The 24,222-nt window shown below is 46.4% G+C and overlaps 1 protein-coding gene across 2 annotated transcripts in view; it reads right to left on the reverse strand.

Moving 5' to 3' along the window:
- The window catches only part of LOC119445522 (monocarboxylate transporter 2-like), an 87,497-nt gene extending 63,553 nt beyond the window's left edge, over nt 1-23,944 (reverse strand). The window contains exons 1-2 of one of the 2 annotated variants that reach the window (XM_037709786.2): nt 23,303-23,944; nt 6,394-6,453 (exon numbers count right to left, since the gene is read on the reverse strand). In XM_037709786.2, the coding sequence (XP_037565714.1) occupies nt 6,394-6,414 (21 nt within the window). In that variant the 5' untranslated portion in view covers nt 6,415-6,453; nt 23,303-23,944. The remainder of the gene's footprint in view (nt 1-6,393; nt 6,454-23,302) is intronic. The other variant, XM_037709787.2, reaches the window with a different exon arrangement.
- Between the last annotated feature and the right edge of the window lie 278 nt (nt 23,945-24,222).

The raw sequence follows: 24,222 nt of genomic DNA on the forward strand, positions 1-24,222 counted from the left end.
AGGCAAATTTATCTCATTTCTTATTTACATTGGCACTGTAATGTTGTACACTCCTCTATTCAATAAACATATTGTACGTTACAATACAGTATTCTCGATCGGGTAAACGCAGCGTCTGTAGTCTCCTGTTAAGTGCAACGCCTGCACATAGCGCTGAACATGGCTAATGTACCTTGTATTTCTTCAGCAGGATATATACAATCTGAGTACTCTATAGAACGTCAGCTGCCTCTCGTATAGTTTTTGAAAGCGCCTTTCTCCTGGTAGGCAAAACGTGTGGACTGCCCTCAAAGAAGCACTTCCAAATGAATTTATTGCGAGACTTGCCCGACTCTAAGGTTCGCATCATAATTCACTGCAACTGCAGCCGAATATGCAGGACCGCTAAGATAATTATAGTATTCATCCAGTTTAGGCTACTACCTCAATGGCTTTAGTGGAAAACAATGTCACGTGTACACGTCAGAACGGTAATGAAGAAAACCGGATGTCTTTCATCTGTACTCATGAAATCCAGTGATGTGCAGACACTTTTGCTAGCGGACATAGAAAAAGGTTGTGCAAGCAGATGTCAAAAAATAATGGGACAATATGCCATGCCAACTCAACCACACGTGTTTTGTTTTTCGTCAGTTCGTGCGCACGCGCAGCTTCTTAACGGCCTCCATTCTTCACGTGAAGCCGGCAAGTCTATCGCGCAAGGTATCCACATCTGCACGCTCGACTGCAAACATTGCTCACGATGCATATAGTGCGAGTCCCTGCAACCCGGCTTACAAAGCAACCATTTCAACCCACAAAATCCCACAACATGGTGCCACTGAGCCCAAGGAGTCCGTATGACATTAAGCGGTGTTGTTATGGAGCTGTAAAGCCAAGTCGTTGCACTTAATGCTACGCACCAATGCGCGGATAGTACCAGAATAAGCACTTACACGGTTAAAAGAGTGGAAATGGTAAGAAATAAGGATCAGCAATCATGCTTGGTGTCGGATGCATCGACACTTGGTTATCGTTAAATAGCGACTCAAGGTAACATCACTGCGAAATCTGCAAAGTAATACATCTGCCGCAGAAAAGAGCACATTATGCATAAAACAAATGTCATGCATGCTGAACTGTGTGTTTGCAACGCATTCTGAATATGTAGTGTTGGTTTCCTTGAATGCGATGCAGTGCACCATTTTCCAGCACAGAAAGCGGCCATGTCAAATTCTGACATGGGTCAAGCCTGCCGTAACGTAACGAAAGAAAGCCCACTTCAGCGAATGCTGCAGGTTGTCACAGCAGACATCACCATCTTGCTTGCTCCTCAAGCAATGGCACTAACTTCCGGAAAGTGGTGTGCCTCGATGTGTATGCGAGAGAACACCACTAGGCATCCTTTCGCAAACGATCATTTGTACCCCGCAGGAAGCTATGAGACCGGAATAGCTGGTATTCCATCTTGTTAAACAGCGCGAAAGGAGAAAACCGAGCGCAAAAATAGCGCTGGTCATCACCTCACTTTTTTTGCCGCCTTTTGTCTCTTTTCGCGCTGTTTACCAAGATAGAGCATTTATAGAATGCGCAGTTTGCCCGACGTACTCCTTGCCACAACTTCAAGGAATATCATACACAATCCCTGCAAGACCTTTCAAGAAACACCTTAATGCTTCTCGACGCTTTTCCGAATGGCTCATACGCGAGAACGAATTCGTGGCTGGGAGCCGAGTCTATTTTTAGTCAGTATATCCTTTAGCGCATCAAACCCTTTATGGTCATGTACCAGATCGCCCGACAGCAAACGTTGCTAAGTATTCATTCCCCCAGACGTTTGAGACGCAAGAAGACGTTATGCCTACGTGCCCGGTAACATTGGATTCGCTTCACCCAATAAAACAGACCCGTCAAGCGCAAATTGCAGTGGCTGACAGTGTTCTGGTAATCCATAATGTCTCTGCGCTGTCACAGATCTCCGGCCGAAAGAAGAGACTTCGTTGTGCGTCAAGCTTTTACGAAACATCCCGCCTAACGAGTGCTGACTATATCGCAGCCTTTGTCGGCCACTGATACTGTTAGACTGGCGCATGCTACAGCAAATAAATACAGACACTCAGGCCCATTTGTTTTCACTGATACCAACCTAACGGCATTCTACCGGCTCATACTTCCGGAACACGCCTTGCATTTAGTGTTACCACTTTTTGTAGGAGCCGCACTGCTAGGCACCATTATTGCGCGCATGATTTAACAAGGCAAAATACCAGTAGTAAGGTGAACACGCCAGTCAAAAAATCACATGAAGATTGGGTGATTCGCAAACTCTAATCCGATTTGAAAAGTTTCTGGGTGAGGAAGAAAATAGCTCAATGTAACAGCATACCGAGAAGTCGGCGGCACTGCGCTAAGCATGTGCCAACCATCACTTCGCCTGACCTATCAAGCTCATTCATAGTTAGAAGTGACTAAGCATTCAATATGACTAAGCACGAGACCGAAAAATACAAAAAAATTCACTGCATGCATTTGCTGAAGGAATCCTTCCCCTTTCTTTCATAACGCGAGAGGCCTTCCTTGCTCGTTTGGTTACGCACTGCTTGACGCCTTAGATTTCGTGCATGCTCCAGATCTGTCCCCATGGCTTTGAGTGACGTTGCCTCATATTTCCAGTGCATAACCATAAGTACATGTTACGTAAGTGCCAAGAAAGTGGATGGAGTGCGAGCCGTTGGTGTATCTCAATGAGCCCAGCATTGCACATGGGAATTGGAGTTGTTCCTGCTCTTAATAGCCGGGGAAAAAATTGCGATTTCGCTGATATTTTCTTAAGAATATGAAGTTTATCGCGAACTCATTCACCTTGTGTGCTCAATTATTCACTGCAATAAAAACAGAATATTGTATTCCCCTTTACCTTTGTTGGCTCCATTATCTGCAGGGATGGCATGGTTTCTGATGGTAACTTTTGTGTGCACTCCAGCGCTATTATCATCGTTAAAAAAGTGTGTCTGGTGGGAGGGTAGGCGTTTGGACACTCGGACCCTGAAGCCTGTCGCTGTGTTGCAAGGATACAAATCGGGAGGATAACGACACCGTACGCGTGACGCTTCGAGATAGGAGAAATACTTTTGTCCTAACCTCGACAACAAATGCAACAACAATGTTTAGGTTGACAAACAGCAGAGCGTGACACAAACAGCAGGAAACGAAGAGTCACTCGGCCACATTTTGTAACATGCGAGAACCGAACATCTAGCAAAATTTGTGTAAGGTAGGCTAAAAAGAAATCTACGGTGGAAAGTGAACAATCCAAAAGTGAATCCCAACAATAAAACAGGGGCGAAATAAAGTATTTGCATGTGATATAAGTATAAGAAAAAAATCAAGGCCGAACTGTTATGTAATCGTCTACAGCACCGCTTGATGAAAATCACTGTTTCTGTGTGTTTTGGACTAAGTTTCAGCGATAGCGGAAGGAGAAACATACGATATCTCAGGAATAATTAAAGGTGCGAAATATTGACATACGATTAAGTAATGACCCGAGCACGAGCGTTCTCCTCGCCCTCGTACTTGTGTTCATTTTCGTGTGTATACATTTCACCTTTGTAAAACAGCCATAATTTTAGGGTGATGAAGTTGTCATCTGCTGCTTGCACGTGTTCGTTAGCTTAGCGCCGGTCTTGTATTCCAACTTCACAGAGCTCACGGGCGCTCGGCTGTCCTCGGGCTCTCTTGTGGTTCCGTAGTGCAAAATATTCGGTAGCGAAACTTGTTGCTTCATCGCCAAACATGGCTTTTGTATCATTCGAGAGTGCATTAAACAAGCGCAAATGAAAAGTTCACAGTCAAGAAAAAAAAACTGCAGTTTGCCGCTTACAAAAATCCTCTATAAAAAGTTCCTGGACTTTGTTTTATGTGCCTCACTTTTTTTAGGTGCACCTGTGATCCAAGTCACTTGGGACCCACTGTAGTGACACTATATCATGAAGCTTTTCTATTGCTATTATGTCAACTTGATTGTAACTTCAAAAACATTGCTGTGATGCCTGAGAATCACTTAGAATTACCCACTGACGTGGGAAGTGGTAGTGAATGTACATATGTGAACATGTTGAAGAGCTTGCTTTCATTACAGGCAGGTTGGATATACACAGACTGCTCGGTATTTAAATTTATGTATCTGCAATATCGAGCAGAAAAGGTGGACGACAAACGGGATGTCAGTGTTCCCAGTAATTGCCAACATTTCCGATTTCATCCAAATAATCACTCACGACGCGAGACGTCTGCTGACCAATACTCTTGTAACGGAAAGGGGTTTCTCCTTTGCTCTGTAACTGAGTGTCCTTCCGGCCCATTTCTGCTGTTAAACACCATGGAAAGGGAATGGTTTCCACGTGGAACGGTTATAAGAAAACGGTCAGGCCATGTCTTAGAAGCCTTAGTGCATTGAGACTAGGTCTGGATGCACACAACACTTACAAAGCAGCGGCTGATGCCCGTGGAACGCGCAAACATATTCCGAAGTTTCTGTTAAGTTGCTTAGTGAACTACGTGAGAGACGATGAGGTGCTGTAGCGGGGTATGTAATCATTTCACTGTTGAGTGCGCCGCGTACACTGTTCAACGACGATGTCGTACGTTCCCATATAATGCATGCGAATCACCGAAGGATTTATGTGCGAGAGCTCGCTTCCCGTTCCAAGAGTTCAAGATTTCATATTGTTATTAAAGTGTGAAACTTCTAACAAGTTCGAACATATGAAGCGGAGACATAGGTGGAATGTTTGCAAGCATTTTCCGGTAAACGGGAGGACAGGATTTTTCTCCGGCGACATCGTCATGCCTATGCTTGTTAAGCTTGTTAAAAAATTATGCGTGGCTCTGCTATCGCAAACACCGGAGACCAGCGGAGCTGGGGAAACCCTAGTAAAGTAGTCGCAAACCACACACTTCGTCTAACTTTTTCTGGGCATTCCCCATTTCTGCTGGCCTCCGGATCTTTATTTCTACTGCTACGTGAACTCCCGGCTTCCCTCAATCTAAACTCGAGATGTTCTCTCCTGCGACGCTTGGTTTCAGCTTCCCTAGCAGCAGACGTGCCCTAGCTCTCGCTTCAGTTTTTCGGAAGCGACGAGTGTCCAGTTCTCTGGTCGAAACCTGCCGAGCCGCCGCCAGAGGCATCGGCTGCAGTCACGGACACCGGGCGCGTTCGGCGCGAACGCGGGGAAACGCGGTCGGCGTCGGCAGCAGCTCTACGCGTCCCTCTCCACCTCGCGTCCGCTATGCTGCGCAATGCTATTTTTATACTCTCCTTTCACTCTCTCTCTCAGCTCTCTCTCTCCCAGCACGGCGAAGGTGCGGACGACGGAATGCCTCTCGCCCTCGCCACACGTTGCATAACAGTTCTTTCCCTTTTCGTCTCACCTAGCATTCCTCCTCTCCACTTTGCTGGGCATTTTGCGATCCACGCCGCGCACGGCTGGAGCTCAAGTTGTTCACGAAAATTTTGCTGAATGTCTGGCACGCCATTTCCTGACGGTCACATGCACATGTCACCTGACTCCTGTTGTACAATTTGTCGACACAGGGCTCAGTTGCGGCAGCTCGTAGTTTCGTGAAATAATGAGGTTGAGTTTTGCGTTCACCCATAATACACTGGTACCATCACCTGCATTATCCTATACACGTTCGCAAACGAGTTTTGTAGCGAAAGCTACACTGGCCGCGTTCTCGCCGTTTCGCTGTGGCCGGTGGCAGCACCCCGAGCTAAGCCGTTGCCTAGCAACCGCCGCAGCTGGCAGCGTTTCTTTCTTTATGGTCTGACCACCCCGCAGCACCTTACCGGCATCTGACCACACCGCAAGCGGCGTCTGACATGCGTCTTTCGCCTGGTGAACTGCTTCACTGGAGAGGACGCAATGCCAAGTGCGCGAAGCTAGCGGTGGAGACTGAAAAAGAGCTAGCCGTCCGGCCTCGCAAAACGCTTGGACTTGTCGGCTTATAATTTATACCTGGCTTATATCGATGAGTGTATACCTAAGTATAATAATTACAGCTGAAGCAAAGGCTAACCAAGTGAAACCAAGACTTAACCTGGCTAAACCAAGTTTTCGCTTTGGATATCCAGGGTTAGCTGAGCTAAGCCGCAGCCAATTTTTTTTGCCCCTCGCTTACTCGTTTCAACAATACACAGCAGCTGAATATCTCATATTGCCTCAACTGAGTCCTTGGGTTAGGAAAGTATAATGAGGTCGGTTGACAGCACTAAACTACGTCACTAGATCAGGGAAAAAATAAACTGCTTAGGTTGTGTCTAATAGGCTATATTATCGGAGCTGCAAAAAATCAGCAGTCCTCTTCAAACAAACCGAATTATGGAGAAAAGAAAATTGACTCGTAACCTACCTTCTTTGGTGCCTGTGCCATTGCGAAGAGTTATTGCCGTACATCTGACACGTCCAATCACTATGGGCAGAAAATATACTTCTATCAATTTCTATTGATCAGCGAAGCCTTAGGCACGCCGTGCACACGCTGCCATGCCCGAAAAAATCAGACGAGTGGAAAAAACAAATCTCAAACCAAGCAATAGCGCTAGTAGTCGGAAAATTTTCTCAGTGACATCCCGGCCTTCTTAATGTTGGGCTTAACCCGCTAACGTGAGATAAGTAGACAATTCTTTTATCTCGTATAAACGTTCCATGTCGAACCTTCCGACAACGAAAAAAGAAAACTCGTTAGAAAATGGGCAATAAATCACCTAAGTTTACTTAACTGGAAGCTCACAGCAGCTTGGCGAACTTCAGACCGCTTCTGTTGGTAATGCTGGTTGAATTTCACCGTACACGACATCAAAAATAATCAATAGCCCGTTATATAATACAATCCGAAACACACACACTGTGTACGTTTGGGCTTACATTCTGTGTCAAAGACCTAGTAATTTCCTAAGCAAGTCGTTTCAAAGAAATATGTGCAGCCTTACCTTTTTCTAACTACGTATATAATGTAGGCACGTATTTAAACAACAATACAACGTACCTTTCACTGAAAAAGAAAACTGAGCAAAAACAAACCAACCATAATCACGAAAGTTCGCGTGGAAACGTACGGGTGGTGGTTAGGTCTCACGACTGCAACTTCCCACCACGACGCGCCTTTTTTAAAGCAGGTGGTCTCGCTGTTCTGGAATAATGTTGCCTCCGCCCCGTGGGCGTTACCACTTTCAGTTTACATCCGTTTGGATAAGCGCAGATATGAGGGGGACGCGCGAAAGCTGCGAACAGGCGAGCTGGTGATGCGAAGGGTAAGAGGGCTAAAAGTCTAGGCAAAAGCTATGAGACTGTCGTGAACATTGCATTTGGTAAAAGTGAACATTTAATAGCCAAATCCCGGTCTCGGCGACACTTTTAATCTTACTGCGCATCTGTCCCCTCGGTTCGCGTCGTCTGATTTACACGGTCAAATGCAGACGCACACATTGTGTTACGAAAAATAGTCTCAGGGTCGGCATCCTTACTGCTATGCCTTGCTTTTATCCTTTCCGGCAATACAGGTGAACTCATAAACAAACGCACAAGGTGCCCATAAAATACCGTCACTTTGTCTAGGAACAACAACATTCAGAAGTATTAACAAATCATTAGCGTTACCAAAATGCGGGTTTAGAGGCTATTTCCACTATTACGTACTTTAACTCCCTCGGTATACCAGAATCCTTATGGCTAAGTGTTATAAAAGTAAGTGTTCTTTATGTTCTATGCATGTTCGTTGCTTGCAAAAGTGTCACATTCCATCGCAGAATTACTATTTTATCCGGACCTGGTAATTTACAGAGGAATCAATTCCACTACAAAACGCGACACCACGAATTCTGCTGCGTCCCATGGTCGCGCACAATTTATAGAATGGAAGCATTGAAATATGCTTCCCCTTCTACTCTAAATAAGCTTAGTAACCTAATTATTTTCCTAATAATCCTTCGTTTTTCAAAAAAGAAAAAGAAGCTACAGAAATTCTGAGAATTCTCTACTAATGCGTAAACACTGTTTGGCTCAGCTGTGACTTCGTTTTCGCTTAGTTTTGCTTACTTGCTTTTCCTAGTCAATGCGTCTACCCATGGCCTTTCCGGTGGCAAAGAAGGCTTTATTTAGTAGACCATTGTCATATTTTCTCGCCACATACTGGTTGAAAGGCAATACGCTTCAAGGCAATCGTACAAATTGAGCCGGAACGGTGGGCACGATGCGCCTCGGCGGAGCAGAGAGGGCGAACTGGAACAGCCGCTGCCACGGTAGCGCGTGAGGTGTTGCGTAAGGAGAGAGCACATCGCTATGAAGCATCTGCGCGAACCCATCTCACCCTCACTGTCGCCCTCGCAAGCCAGTGCTATGCGCGCGTTCCTTGTCCACGCAAGCTCTCGCCTGCGTTCTGACTGCGCCTTGGTAAAAGACCAATGAAAACGTTCCCAGCGTCTCAACGCGCTCGCTTGCCCGCGACTTGTTCATAACTCGAAGGAAACTCAGCAGCGTTCAATTGGGCATTTGGACACCCCAAATTTAAGTTGGCGCACCCCCAAATTTCAAGTTGGCCCACACCTAAATTTAAGTAGGCCAGCCCCCAAATTTCAAGTTAGCCCACCGCCAAGTTTAATTTGGTCCACCCCCAGATTCAATGTTGGCCCAACTACAAATTTAAGTTGACCCACCCTGAAATTTTAACTTGGCACATCCTCAAACTTCAGTGGGCCCATGTCCAAATTTCAAGTTGGCAAACCCGCAAATTTGAGTTGGCCCACACCCAAATTTCAGTTGGCTCACCACAAAATTGCAAGTTGACCCCACCCCGAATTTCAAGTGGACCCATCCCAAAATTTCAGTTGGCCGACCCCTACTATAAGCTTCACCATGCATTTTCTAAGGCGCCCTATGTATATCTATGGGTATTCTCTTTTTGTTTTATTTTATTGCTTAAAAGCTACCAATCATCCACATTTACACTATCATAACGATTAAATGTCTTAGCTTTGCAAATTACGCATTTTTGTGCATATACAAGGCAGTAGACTTATTGCGTGACAGGGCTGGGGAGCTCGCCAAAGAAAGCTTACGCATGAAGGCCAAACTGCACGTACCCATGGCCGACACTCGAAAGCTCGCGCACACGCACCTCACGCATGCGCTGATTGTGCAGGACCGATCGCTCTGCACCATGTGCGCATTTGAGGCGCGTGGGCGCGAGCTTTCGCGAGCCGGCACGCGTACGTGTAGTTTGGCCTGAACAAAGCTTTAAGTAAATCTTAGCAGCGGAGCTGTTTAAGCTCTTGGTAGCGCCGCGTGGTGCGAACAAAAACTGCTCCTGGCGATGACGTCACCGCTCGTTGCCTAGGCAACCACCTCGCAGAGCGGCGTGTGCTTCGCCTCCCCTCCGTGCCGTGCACATGTTGCCTTGACATGGGACGTCAGGTAGAGGGAAGGAGAGCATGTGCACGGCAGGCGCTATACTCGGGAGAGAGAAAGAGAAAATGAGAGCGAGAGAGAGAGAGAAAGAAATTGTAGCAGCACCAACGAGGCAACGCGCAGAGCTGCTGCCGACGCAGTCTGCGCTTCCCCGTTTTCCCGCGTTCGCGCAGAACGCGCGCGATGTCCGCGACTGCACCAGGCGCCTCTGGCGGCGGCTCGGCAGGTTTCGACCAGTCATGCCCCGGCAAGTATGGAGGCGCAGCTTGGCCCTGACGTCACAAGGGAGATCAAGCTCAGAGCTGCCGCTATGGCGGCAGAAATCTCGTTGATTCTGTGGCGAGTACATGTAGCCTTAACATAAGACGACCAAAGAAAATCCGGACACCCGAAGAAGAAGTCGCTCATCTTGAAGCGCGTCACGCAGCCAAGCGAGAATCTGCGCCTCGGCGGTGAGCCGATTCGGAATACCGTGCCTAGCAGCACTTAGCATTTCCTTGCAAAACTTAGCCAAGCCTAGTACAAGCTGGAAGAAGCTAGGTGGATCATCAGCTCCGCTGTTTACTCGAGCCTTGCACCACTAGTACAAGCTTCCCACATTTTTTTATGATGCCTTACTTCAATACCAAAAGCTGTTTTATTTATTCCAAGTTTCTCTATACATTTTAGTCTGCCGTTTAAGAGGTCGTATGAGCTGAAAGTATGCATGGTGATATTCTTGCCAACGGATTTATCTTTCTCTGCAACAGTGCATCATGCAATGTTTGGAGATGGAGGCCTGTATCGCCATGATACAATTTTTCCCATCTCCTCAGCCATGTAATGTACTCTCACTCCGGAACGAAACGCGAACGGAAAATAATAAATGAAACCGCACATTGCGTCCGATTATTTCAGAATGAGATATGTGCTCATTGCCTAGCCGGACGCTAACTGCGCTCTTGTGTCAAAACTAAGCATGTGTCAATGAATAGTCCCACTGTCACACACAGCGGCGAACGTGGAAAGGAAAATTCGGCTTTAGTTTGCGTTCAGGTCTTCACGTTTCATTCCAGTCTGAGTGTACATGTCCGGAACAGATAAAAATTCAAAATCTCAACGACTCAAAAGCTTGTGACGCCTCCCCAGTCAAAGGGCGATTGGTTCATTGACAACGCATGCCTAGCGTAGTATTGTTGACGCAGCATCGGCAGCTGTCAGCGTCATCACACACCCCAGGAGAAGTGATAGCTGATTCAGTGCGTGTCACACTCAGACTGAAAGGCGCCGGAAGAAGCAGCAGACAGGAAATTAGGAAAACCGTATCGCACGCGGCGCGCATCATCGCGCCCTTCGGGTCAAAGGCTTGTGTGTTCCGGCCTTGAGCCGTGATTGGCAGGCCAGGCAAATTTCACACTCTGCCACGTGCTCCTTTATTTAGCCCTATCCTATTTCAAACACACATAAAACTGCCCTTGTCTACCGAACCACTGTCAGTACTCGAGATCCCAAGTAAAATGTATATATACATACATGACAGCTAAGACCGCTTTTCACTGGCTAAACACTGTCACAAAAAATTATGGCTCGGCGTATGTTCGGTTTATCACCGCTGTTAGGCTAGGATACCTCCTAACATATTGCACGAATATACATATATGTAGATATAGATATTGTTGCATCATGTAGTCATATATATATTGTATATAACCTGTGTTCAGCTAGGATACCTTCTCACATGATGAAACAATATATATATATATATATAGGAACTTGGAGGTTGAGGACGCACGTACGAAAAACACTGTCATGACGAAGGCCGGACCCCGGCCGACACGTTGGAAATAAAGTATCGTTTTTTTCGTACGTGCGTCCTCAACCTCCAAGTTCCTGTTCAACTACTGGATCCCGGCATAACCTCACTTCAATATATATATATATATATATATATATATATGTGTGTGTGTGTGTGTGTGTGTGTGTGTGTGTGTGTGTGTGTGTGTGTGTGTGTGTGTGTAATGTTGCATCGTGTTAGAGGGTATCCTAGCCCAACAGAGGTGATAAACCGAGAATACGCATAGCCATAATTTTGTAACAGCGTTTAGCCTGTGCACAGCGGTCATCGGAAAAAGATAAAAAACGTACGTGCGTCCGTATGAAGGCACTATGACAGCTCAGTACAAAAGGACGTGTCTTCAACACTGTTAGGGCATTCAAACAAGCACGCGAACAGATGATGCAGAAAAATAGCTGCTGGCGAAATGACTATCGCGGAATGAACGTGTGCCTGAAAGGCAGCACGCGGTATTCTGAAGGACGCCCGCCATGAGACGTTAATCATAGAAATTACAAAACGCAAAAGAAACGACGTAGGTCCGCACAGGGTTCACAGTCTTCGCTATCCATCTGAGGAGCTAAATAAATGCTGTCAGATGGACAAGTAATGATCTCTGTGTTTGAATAATAATCGGATACGTTTGACAAATGTATTGCATAAATGTCAGTATTGCTGTATGAACGAGAAGAAGGGGAGCAGAGGGGCTCGATTTTGTTAATCGCGACCATACAAAGCCAACAGGCAAGAGAGGGAGAGATACAAAAACGAACAAGACGTGGAACATGCAGAGGTTAACCAGATTGAGTGTCCAGTTGGCTACTCTGCACAAGGTGATGAGGTAAGGGCAGAAAAAAATGAGAGAACAAGAAAAGATAACAAAAAAGCGCGCATCAGTTCACACACTATAATTTTGTATTAGTCTCGTTGCTTTTAAAAAGCATACAGGGCCCAGCATGTAAGTGTTTCGAAAGAACATGTCTGGATAGAAAATACGGAGAGAATAATGCTTTTGATGACTCTTTAAATGACAGTGTCTTGGTAACCTTTTATTTGCAACCTGCCGTCACCAGCGCACGCACGCACGCACGCACGCACGCACGCACGCACGCACGCACTCACTCACTCACTCACTCACTCACTCACTCACTCACTCACTCACTCACTCACTCACTCACTCACTCACTCACTCACTCACTCACGCACGCACGCACACGCGTGCGCATACAGAAACAAAGCGGGGCGCCTAACAATATCCACGTGTTGAGCGGCGATTTGCAATCACCCCATGGCGTCCCGTAATCTGAGGAGCGACAAGCTGCTGCAATTTCCCCATGCGTTATCGCTAAGCCAAGGCACCATTGTTCTTGCGATTGTTCAACGTTTCGTCGACGCGGTGGCAAGTGGCGCAATGCCGACACGCGATACGCCTTTCACCACGGCTGTCACCAGAACGAGCAACGTTCTGGTCCCAAGTCCATTCGTATGATCATCGCTGGCTGCTTTAAATCAGCGGATTCAGTACATCTAGTCCGCTTCGCTCCGAATGCGTAGTGGACGGCTTTTGAAAGACAACCATCGTGAAAAACGGCAACAAAAAAAAAAAAAATGCTGATGAAGCGAGTTCGTCTCTATGTGCTTCCTGACACAGCTCATGCGATGACCTCCTTATCTCGAAAGAACATTGATTCAATGAAGCTTAAAATCGTGCTTGTGTTATGAAGTTCTCTAAATAAACCGATTTTAACATGAAAATAGAAACAATTATAGGTGCACTTGAAAACGCGCGGACTCGAATGGTCCCGTTGCAGGATTTCAATTGTAGAGAACGGTTGTGTAAACACAAAGAAATCACAGCTATGCCTACGTGTAGACATTTACGGTTTCGCTTTTGTCTAACAATGCACACAAGGCTGATATTAGGCTTGCTAAAGTAGCGGCAATCCGTATTTTCTAAGCGAGAACTCGTCTACAGTGCTCCGTTCTGACTTGCGCCATGCCTCATTGCATCACGGCAGCAGAACTACTACAACCACGTTCATTGTTCACTGGTTCGAGTGTGGAGATGGCAACGACAAGCTCTGGGCGAAGTAGAAATCGCACGTTAAAGACAAGATTTTGAGGCTTTCTGGAATGCGCCGCACAAAGCGCAGGGTGTTCAGCGCCGCATTCGAATCAGGCGCCTCGGCGATACCTTGGCTGACGCCACAACCGTCTTCGCCAATCACAGCGGGTTATTCTCTGGTCAAGCAGTATTACGTTGGCGGCGCAGACAGTGTCAAGAAAAGCAGGGTTAAATGCAAAAATAGAGATGAAGAAGGAGCCATAATTGATGTACATACTGGATAGTGCCATGTGTTGGGGTCCCAACAAAACGACAACATACAGGATACGCGCAATTGCAAAAAAAAAAAGAGAGAAAATGTTGGGTACATATCAAACATAATAGAATGAAGTCAAAAAGAATAGTTTTGCAATAAATTCAAAGGACAGTGCTGCACTGTTGGAAGCCAGTTAATGATGAATGAGAAAAGTTTGTTAGTTGTCAATATAGAAGAAAATTTATCGACAGCGACAATATATAGGTAGCCTACGGGAATATCCCAACATTTGTTACCAGGTCGCAGTGTTCATCCAGAGGTAACTGGGGACGTGATTACTTTGCTGGGGATTTGGACTTTATATACAATAGAGGGAATTCACATGCGCTGGGGAATGCGCTGGGGAATGCGAAAACACCCGTGTATTCAGATTTAGGTGCACGTTAAACAACCCCAGGCGGTCCAAATTTACGGAGTCCCCCACTACGGCGTGCCTTATAATCACATCGTGGTTTTGGCATGTAAAACCCCGTAATTAATTAGGCCAATAAAATTCTATCAGGCTGGGTGGTTTGTTAACACTAACCTTGGGTCCTAAGGGCCAATAGTAAATGAATTCTAGGGCTTTATCTGCCAAAACCTAAATCTAAATTTCAAACACACCGGACTGCCTCATAATCCGTAGTTCCTCAAGAATAACTCTGACCCCCTGAGGTTCTTTAACGCACTCCCAACACAAAGTGCAACAGCATTTCTTTTTTTTTTTTTTTTGCTTTCCATCCCCATCGGAATGAAGCTGCAGCAGACGGGATCGAGCGAGTGCAATGCCACAGACACTGAACTACTGCAGCGGGTAAAGCCCAATAACAAGCGCAGAATTGAGGGAAAAGAAAAACCAGCCCGGCACTTAGCACCGCTAGCTCTGCTAATTATCCGCTAGCACACCTGGAAAGTGATCATTGTCAATTCTCGACAGCTGCGTGGCGCCACGTTGCTCGCTTTTCTTTATGAAAGTGACGTTTACATTCCGTGTATCATTCACAAACATGCGATTTCGTGCACACTGTGGCGCGTTTGCTCCACACACCACGAGTTTTCCCGTCAGATACCTCCAAAGTGAGTGAAATGGAGCCTATATAGCTATAAAAAATGTGTGAACTGTAGAATGTGTGAAATGTGAACCTCTTTCTTCCAGCATGGCAGCCCCGTGTTCTGACGATTAGGCCATTTTTCTTTATTGTTGTCCACGATGTCACGCATGCTCTTTCAAACGTCGGTCGCGTGCGTCGCGTACCTGTGTCTCGCATTCTTCCCTCGTGACAACTAGAGTTTAGAGACCGTGTGTTAAACTGCGCGGCTTCCGCTATCTTCCGATGTCTTTCGGCAGATACCTACAACAATAATTAGGTAAATCGCGTTTTATGGCGCTAAAGCAGCTCGGGCCATGCTGTGCCAGACCTACATAGTGGATCAAGTCCGCCTGTAATGCCGTTGCTATAAATTATGCAGTTCACGTGCACTTGGGGAATATGTGCAGCCGAAGGTTTGTTTAACCGGGAAGACGAAAAGTCGCATACGACGCATCACGATGAGAGTCTTGCTGCGGCTTTCGCCGACACACGCGTCGCGAAACCTTCCTCAGCAGCGCCGTTGCGACGGTGCTCGAATTTTGGGATGTAAAACGTGATGATTGAACTGTTTAAACAAGTCCATATTTTTGCTTTAACAATAAACTATGATAAATTTGATGCAGAGCCTACCAAATCGCGTTCATCGAGGGTGACGAAAAAAAAACGCGCAGAGCTCTGACTTCTATACAGTAAGAACCACTGTTATACCTCCACGTTCTGACAGTTTGAGAAAAACTTAGTTTCAACCCTAACGCGAAGCGGTGACGCGATAGCTGGCTAAATAAAATGAACGGTTAGCATGAGACTGTTTTGTGCGCCGTTTGTTGGAGTGAAGATTCGCGCTTGCAAGTGATCGGGAAGTAAAAAAAGTGTGAGCCGCATTCGATTGTGGAAGTTCCGCCGCCCAGCGGTGAAGTATACAGACTCGGCTTACCTCAATCTTGCCTGCTGAATTCTCCCTCTCCTGTGCTGTTGGATTAGCTTTTGTCAAATTGTATTTGAGCTATAAAATTATTGGGGCTCAGGTTATCCTTGAAGAAAAGAAGACGTCCGCGCTATCCAATAACCACAAGAAGCCTAGCGTTAGGAGAAAAAGAGTAATGAAGAAGAAGCCGATGCGCTCAACTATTCTGATTAGATGCAGAAGAAAACTTCATTTAGGACCCTCTGTGCAACTCTAAAGGTGACATGCTAGAACACGAAGAAGACGCGGACGCCAGCTCTATCCAGTACACAGACATTAAAGAGGCAGCCAACCGTTCAGAACATGAATCGATATCGTCCGGCTGATAGAGAGCGAAAAATTACCTTTGCAACCCTCATGCCGCAGATGCGTGACATAAATTAGGATGCCCGATAACTTGACCTTTTATTAGGGTACGCGGCCCCCCTCGGTTTCTTGAACGATTGAAATACATCTATTTCTCTTATATGTTTTTTTTTTGTGCTTCCAATTCTCAGCTATACCTTCTACTCTGACGAGTAGAAAGGTGGAGCCATGACCTCCGAAATTGGACGGTGCGTGCCCGTTCTCGGAAGCCGCAAAAATGGTGCGACAACTTGTGATATCGGCCAAAAGAGAGACTAAGATTTGTAGCAGCCACATATGCAGCAAAATGATTACCGCAGATTTTTTGCAGGGGTTAAACATGTAAACGTGGATGGTTAATGAAACTTGAACTCACTCCCGGAAATCGACCCATCGTTTTACTTTCTCAATTTGCCAGGCGGGCTATGGACGTTGTTCTCACTTTTCAGTGTTGCTGGCATCGGGATTCCCAATCTTTTAGTGATTGCTCATATACAATAATCCTGCTTAAAAAATTTCTACGCGCTTTTTGAAGTAACCGTTGCAAGTAGAAACACTACCGAGGGTGAACTTTTCGTTGAGCCATAAAAAACTGGGACCTTAAAAATCGGTTGTCGGATGTTAGCCAATCGTGAGAGAGTGCCATTGTACTCATGGCAGCTGCTGATGTGATTGCGCCCTCTAGGATCAATATGATCGACTGCTGTAGCGTCGGTAGAGTGGCTTAGACGTAGTACCCTGGCCTGCCAATTTGTTGGCCGTAAGTTGAAACCTCGCGGCACCATGAGAATTTTTATTTCTTCGGAATTTTCTCCCAAAGTATAATTAATGACATTCCAGCGACGGATATCAGCACGCAATAAAACGACTAGGGGAGCGAGCCAATAACAGCTGGTGCTGTGAAAAAAAAAATTCGTAAGCAGGTTACAGATCAAATAACTCGGCAAAACATTTTGCTGTATTTCGTCGTCAGTCCCATATCAGCCCACTATAGAGCATGCAAGATATGCGCTGGTGCAATCTTGAAGGTACCGCGCAACTTCATTCCAGCACGCGGTGCAGTCGTTGGCATGCACTTGCGGAACAACTGAAAACAGTGCAACATATTCTTAACAGTGCACTCACCCAAATGCTGAATGCGACTTGGCATGAAAGGCAACTCGGCGTCCACCACAAGGTAGTTGGACAAGCGGATTGATTGGGTTGCACGGCATTCTGCCGCTGTATAGGTGACTACATATACGGCATTCCGCTAGCGAGACGCCGAACACGTGCGCATGTGCGCGACAAACAATTTATAAACACGCTACGTCTCCATCGAGAGGACAAAGTAGAAAGTGCGGGACAAGAGAAGCAGTAAACATTTCACGCCATGCTCTGTCTGACATGGTCAGAAGTGCGCTAACACATGTGCGTTTTTTTTTAGGTTGCCTCGGGAACATACTTCGTATCGCGCGGAAACATGACGGTAAGGTTATCGCAAATGTTTTTGTTGTTGTCCAACTCTTTTTGCCACGAAAGCTTTACTTGCGCGCATGCCCTCATGCAGTTATGCATACAGAGACACGTGAGCGCATGCGCATCGAATTGGATGCAGTGCCGAAAAATATAATCGGCTGCGCCGCGTGATAAATCCTTCGAAGTAATAAATATGACTTACGCGTTAACAATGGTATTATTGAAGAAGACAACGCAGTAAATCATTTATTATTTATACTGCGCTGGAGAACTAGTGTTAGCCTACATTAGGAATCGCAAGGCGAGAAACAGTAGAAACAGGCAAAGACATGGGACAACGCGAGCCTGTTCTTTCGATACCTACAAATTGATGCTCTACTGCTTTCCTTGCTTCAAATATTTGCTGTTGTAACATCGTAGGCACATGGCTTGGAATACGTGTTCAAGCCACAATGTACAGCAAGTGTAAGTCCACGAAAACTAATATCCGATCGGTTCTCCTCATACTTTAAATCACTTACGTAGTTTAGTACAAAGAAGTGTCGATTTCGCTCGAAAGGGTGAAGCAATGACACTGATAGCAAGGCCTTATTAGACTATTGTACAGTAGATACATGCACAGAGCTAACTCGGTGATTGTGACTACACTCGCGGTCACAACGCTGGCGTGATGATCGGAGTGCCGGCAGCGAGGAGCACGCGTACTTTTGTCTTTTCACAAGGCGACCATTCCAGACTGGCGCTCACTTTACGATTCCAAGCGTGCCGTGTCTTCCAAAACTGAAAGATCGCGCGACCGCCCACACAGGGTGTGCGGGAAGACAGCGCGCATCAAGCCACCAGCATTCTCGGCTCGCCAGAGCACCCCTAGCAGATCACGTGACCTTCAGCACACGGAGCGCGCGCCGCGTATGCACTCCGCCACCCGGCCAGAGCAGGATCGGGGGAACTGCAACGTGCGGGCCCCGCATCGCATCCTTCACAGCACGATGGTGGCGACAGCCCGGAAGTGACTAATATTGATTGCCCCCCCCCCCCCCCCGCCCCATAAAGAAAAGTGAGGCAGGGTGAATGTAGCAACATGGATAGTCGCGTTACGTATGTTCTGGTGGTGGTATTTGTGTATCTCAGTACGTTTTTCTAAACGAGAGGGATTTCCTGTTCTCTGTTTTTTTTTTCTTCAACGGTAACAGGCAGAAGCGTTCGCTACAGATGTACCAATGTGACAGATTACTCCACGTCAAAACGTCAGATCGAGACTGCCTACATTTGCAGTTTCGTATACAGAGCTCTTCTAGTGAGGTGATTCCCGTCCCATCAGAGTTTGGCGATGGCGTTAGTTTAACCTGAGAAGGCTTACAGCCCATTTTCATCTTTTATGCTGGTGAGCTGGCGGTCAGGGATTCGATTACCTGCCGCCGCTGCTGCTTTATGATCAGGATGGAAGACAAGACGATCACTGAAATTACTCAAGCGTGCATTTGAAGAATTATAAGCACTCCGACGTGACATATTGCTTTTGTCCTGGGACCGTGTTGTCTAACGATTAATTGCATTTTCCATTCTTTTCATGCGGCAATATGGAGATGGTATAACGCAAAACTATTCCATTCTGATTTTGCTCCAATCTCCTGACCTCAAATCTACGCAATCGCCGTCGAAAGTATCGGGTGGTGACCCATAGCGTTGTTTTAAGAGCCCAATCAAACACTCTCTTAGAGTGTACAGGCGATCACCTTTGTTTGGTTTGAAACGAAACAGTATTGCCTACCTTGACAGGCATTTCTTATCTGATTGGCTGGAAAGAGGCGAGGATCGCGCAGTAGTGGATAGGGTTTCGATGTGTCCGAGCTAGCGCAGTGAAAGTACATAACCGGAAGAGGAAGGTTGTGCCGGCAGCTGCGAATCCTCCGCTTTCTCTTGCTTAGCTTGCGGTGGCTGGATGGAAAGTTACAGTGACTTTCACTTCGTGAACGCTGGTTACCCGCAAGCACATGGACGCCGCGAACATGCATAGCGAGCACCGCGGCGTCGAAGCACAAACGCAGAGGGCGTGAATGCGGTCGCGGACGCTACATTGACCTCGACGGTGCAAAACCTGGTGTGCTACAGGAAAAGCGCATATTCCTCCACATCCAAAGAGACGCCACAAACATGCACAGCGAGCACCGCGGCGTCGAAGCAGAAACGGAACAAGGGCGCGAACGCGGCGATTCTCTTCTACACCTCCAGGCGCCTACCTCGTCCGGTGCTGGCTTCTCTCGCGCTGACAAACATATTCTCGCCGATTTGACAGACGGGGCATCTACGCTTGGGCGTGAAATCGCGGCAACGTGCGACGGAAGGTTAAAAGTGCCGTTCAAACGTATCCTCAGCGAAGAAGAGTTTGCAGAGCGATGTAATATACGTGCGAAAGGGTAGGACAACGTTATACTGCGACGCAAACATTTTTCTTATACGCAGAGAAATCTATCCTCCAGGAAGCTACAAGTATCCAGTGTTAGAGTGATCGGTGGACAGCCATCTTTTATTCCTTTAGGAACGGGGCAGTCTCCGGCCATTCTGAAAAAAAAATTCAGTTTTCTTCGGCATGGTAAGGCATCTTTAGTGTGTACTCGTCACTTTGACGTGGTGAGCTGTCGTGGTTTTGTGACATCGCGTGGCAGACAGGCGAAGTGGGCGCAGAGCGAAATTTTTGAACAATAGCGGAGGGCTAATGGTGAAAAAGGCGTACGAGCGTAAATATTTTTCGTTCGGCCTAAACATGTATAATCAGTGTTCAGAGTCTTTATATTGGTCACTTCTTAGCTTGGAACCCCTAATTGCACTTTCGCGGACGGTGTTTGTCTCATGGCACCTCCAAAGGTAAGTGTTCCTTTGGGAGCCATTACTTTTTAGGTGACATATGATCCATCTTATATGCTCTATAGTATTGGCTTCGCAACACTTGAGTCGTTAAATTTTACAGCGGCTCACTATATTTATTTTATACAATAAATGTATGCATTAAATTTATTGATTCAAACGTCGTACGTGATACGTAAAACGATTAGGTTGCATATCCTAGATTAACTTCGAGCAAGAAAGTGGAACCTCAAAATTTCCCGCTGCTTCTCTAGTTATCTAGGTATAGATACACCCACACAGCCAAGCTTTGTTTTATGATATTCTATAAATATTACAAAGAAGTGGAGTTTGATATATACGCAATGACTAACATTTTATGATGACGAAGATATGGCCGATACGCAAGCGTCTGTGTGGGGGTAATGAAGAACTCGCTAGCTTCTCAAAAATTTCCGAGATAAGAGCAACGAACACTTTCGTGATCAGTGCCTGTATTAGCAAAACAAGCCTTACTCCAGGCATCTCACGCGAATCAACGTGTTGCGCATATCAACGGGTGATCTGCCCATGCGAGGTTATCAGCCTTGCTCGGTTTACCGCGGTACAAACAGAATGACGCTCGAAACAATTGACATCCAAAGAAGTTAGCAAGAATAAGCCGCAATCTTTGAGATACATTGTGAGGTAAATCAATTTATTGTCGACGTTCAACTCTTTGCAGCTGTCAAGTGCCACTTAGACTAATCTCAGCATCGTAGTGTCCTGAACCATTTAGTAGACAAGTTTTCTATAATATGGACCGCATAAACCCTAAATAAAGCACCAATGTACGTAGTTTGGGAGCTTCTTGAGTAGGCTAGATTTCTATTAAACGTTCAGTTTGCGTTTACAGATTAGTCTGCAGCAAAAGGTGCCGAACGAACACGACGCCTGATTGTTCCCTGCTGGCTACATTGGCCATATGCTGAAGAAAAAATTTCTTAGGCAAAAGCTGTAGGTGCGCTTATAATGTTATCGATATCGTATACCTTTGCGTATTACCGAAAGCACTCAACATGCAGATTTTCTTCATCTTTCCTTAGACTTACATTTAAAGAAAGTACTGCAATTTGTACATTCCCTTATATTGTTCATGTGTTCAATCTACATTTGTTCCACAACAATTCCAGTGAAAACAAACAGACAGAAAAGGAATAAACTATTTCGCGCACATACGAACCTTCGTGCTACAGGTTTAACAAAGTTGCATTGAACCCGTATCACCCGTCATTGTGGAATATGGGACAATATACGCTTGCAGGTGAGGTTTGATATGTACCGCAGTCGAAAAAATAGGTGACACATTTGTGTTGCATATTATGGTAAGTACTAACTAACTAACCAATGGGGTTTTACGTGCCAAAACCACGACCTGATTATGAGTCACGCCGTAGTGGGGGACTTCAGAAATTTGGACCGCCTGGGGTTCTTTAACATGCACGTACATCTAAGTACACGGGTGTTTTCGCATTTCGCCCCCATCGAAATGCGGCCGCCTTGGCCGGGATTTGATCCCGCGACCTCGTGCTCAGCAGCCCAACACCATAGCCACTGAGCAACCACGGCGGGGGATATTATGGTAAGTATGCGCACATGAACAGGAGTTTGAACACCATAAATGCTTCAAGAGACATCGTTATTTTAAAACTTAAGCATTCACTTCAACACGAGCAATAGAGTGCGCGAGTGCGCACTTGAGAATCACAGTGCATGTCCCGATTCCACTGCTCGTGGCCGCTCCAATAGATGTATTCTCAACGCTTCCGCTGTACGCAAACTTTTGCTCACAATGATATCAATGAGCGCCTATCCTTCTAAACAGGTGTCAATACTGGTTCTTTGTTAAGTGCAACAGATAACGGGATATCTCTTTCCACAAGTCTAGAAAAGCGGGCGAAATGCCCTCGATCATTGCTCATGTAGGTTAAGATGATTCTCAGGGTGATGGCATAGGTGCACACAATTCCAACATAAATAAATGCCAACGTATTCTGGATGTTCTTACCACAAGAAGCACTTATGGTATCGAGCGTAAGGCTGGAGAGATCGTAGACAAGCTTTAACCTTAGTATGCGCAAACATTCGTCGTTCGCATCAGAAAAGTTGAAATTGTAAAGTTATTGTAGAGGTTAGGCTAAATTGGGACCGTAGCCATTGAAAACCAGAACAGTAAGAATCCGATGCGGGTTCGGTGCAAAAATATTTCGGACTAGAGGGAGATATGCAATTTATGAGAAAGGCAGATAGGTCAATTTCACAGTAACAATTAGTACCTGCTGAACGCTTTGAAGCTTGTCTGAAAAGATAATGCATGATATGCATTTTCTCTTACCACTGCGATAATGGTACCTCCGTCACTAGGTACTTATAGGCCCAGAATTGAGTCATGGAAGCGAGCGAAGTAACTGTTGTAACCTTGTAAGCAAGCACAGCAAATCTCGACGCCGTGACCACTTAATGGATGGCATTCTTAATTTTAACACAACTTGTCAACCTCCTCTCATGTTCTCATTACTGGAAATGTGCCGGATTTGTAACTGCTCTTTAACAACTCAAGCCGCGAACGAGTGAAGATCCAAAATGCTCAGAGCCAAGCTGCTTAGGAGGCACTACAAGTGGGAAAGACTTCACTGTTGGTATTCTTTCTTGAAAACAGGTGACACAGAATGTTCTTTGAACCATTCTTGCATATTCGAAACTTGGGCGCTGTCACAGCAGGAGAATTCGGTTTTCTACAACCTGCCTAAAGCCGAACCTATAATTGGTAATTTTTTGTTGGTAATCCTGCCATTTCGTTTAACAATAAGTATCGTCCCCGTGCCTATATTTTGTCATATACCATTATAGCTACAAAATTGCACGCGAGCCCGGAAACACACTGTCCCGTTGCTCAACAAATGGGCGCGTTGATAAGCGCAATAGAAAACGACAACACTCACACGCCGGAAGCGTCGAGCAGCTCCCGCCTTCTGTGGGTGCTTCAGCGTGAACTCCGTGTCGCGTGGACGGCGCCGCGGAATGACACGGCGAACACAAGCGGCGAACACTTGAAATGGTGAAGCGAGCTCTCGGCAGCGCTACGCGTGTCCATTCATGCTACGCCAAAGAAAAACCCATGAGCAATGGGTTGTGACCGAAGCATCGCTTCGTGAGCTCAGCGGCAGAGTCAGGGGAGAAGCTTCGGCGAAGGGTAACCTGCGAAGAGTTCCAGGGTTTCGGGGCGCGTGGTGCCTTATCACTGTTTCTTCGTGTTTTTCTTTTTCCACTCTCGTTTACTCCCTTCCTTGATTAGCATGGTTGAAAGGAGAGCGTGGCAGTCTGATTGTTACATAATGCTACCGGCGCCGGTGTGTTCTTACGCTCGTGCTCTCCCCATCTTGCAGGTGTCTCCAACGGCGCTCCTCACTGCCTGGAACCGGTTCCTCTCTTCTCTCTCTGCTGGTCTCTCCTCTGTGCTTTGAAGCTGCGTCGTTGGGAGTGTTTGTTTCTCTTTGTGGCGCTTTCCGTAGACGGCTGTCAATAGGTCGTAATTTGTGTTGGCTCAGCCGAGCGAAAGGTTCCGGTGACGTGACCCGCGCGCATGTCACGCACGACACTTGGCAGTGCGCCGCGCGCGCCGCGCCACCCGCGGTGCGATCGCGGAAAGGGAGGAGGCGCTCATAGGAGCGCGGAATAAATATTGTGCCGCGCGAAGTTGTAAACACCGCTGATGTAGAGTAATTACGGGGCGTACTAGGCAGAGGGAGGGGGCGGGGGTTATGAAACCGACAGCTATGGGAAGCGTAGCATGCCACGAGGTCCTTTCTGAAGCATCGCATTGCAAGCGCGAACATTATGCTACGCGCAAGCCATGTTGGGC

Source organism: Dermacentor silvarum, chromosome 3 (genome assembly GCF_013339745.2).
Source record: "Dermacentor silvarum isolate Dsil-2018 chromosome 3, BIME_Dsil_1.4, whole genome shotgun sequence".
Classification (NCBI taxonomy): Eukaryota; Metazoa; Arthropoda; class Arachnida; order Ixodida; family Ixodidae; genus Dermacentor; species Dermacentor silvarum.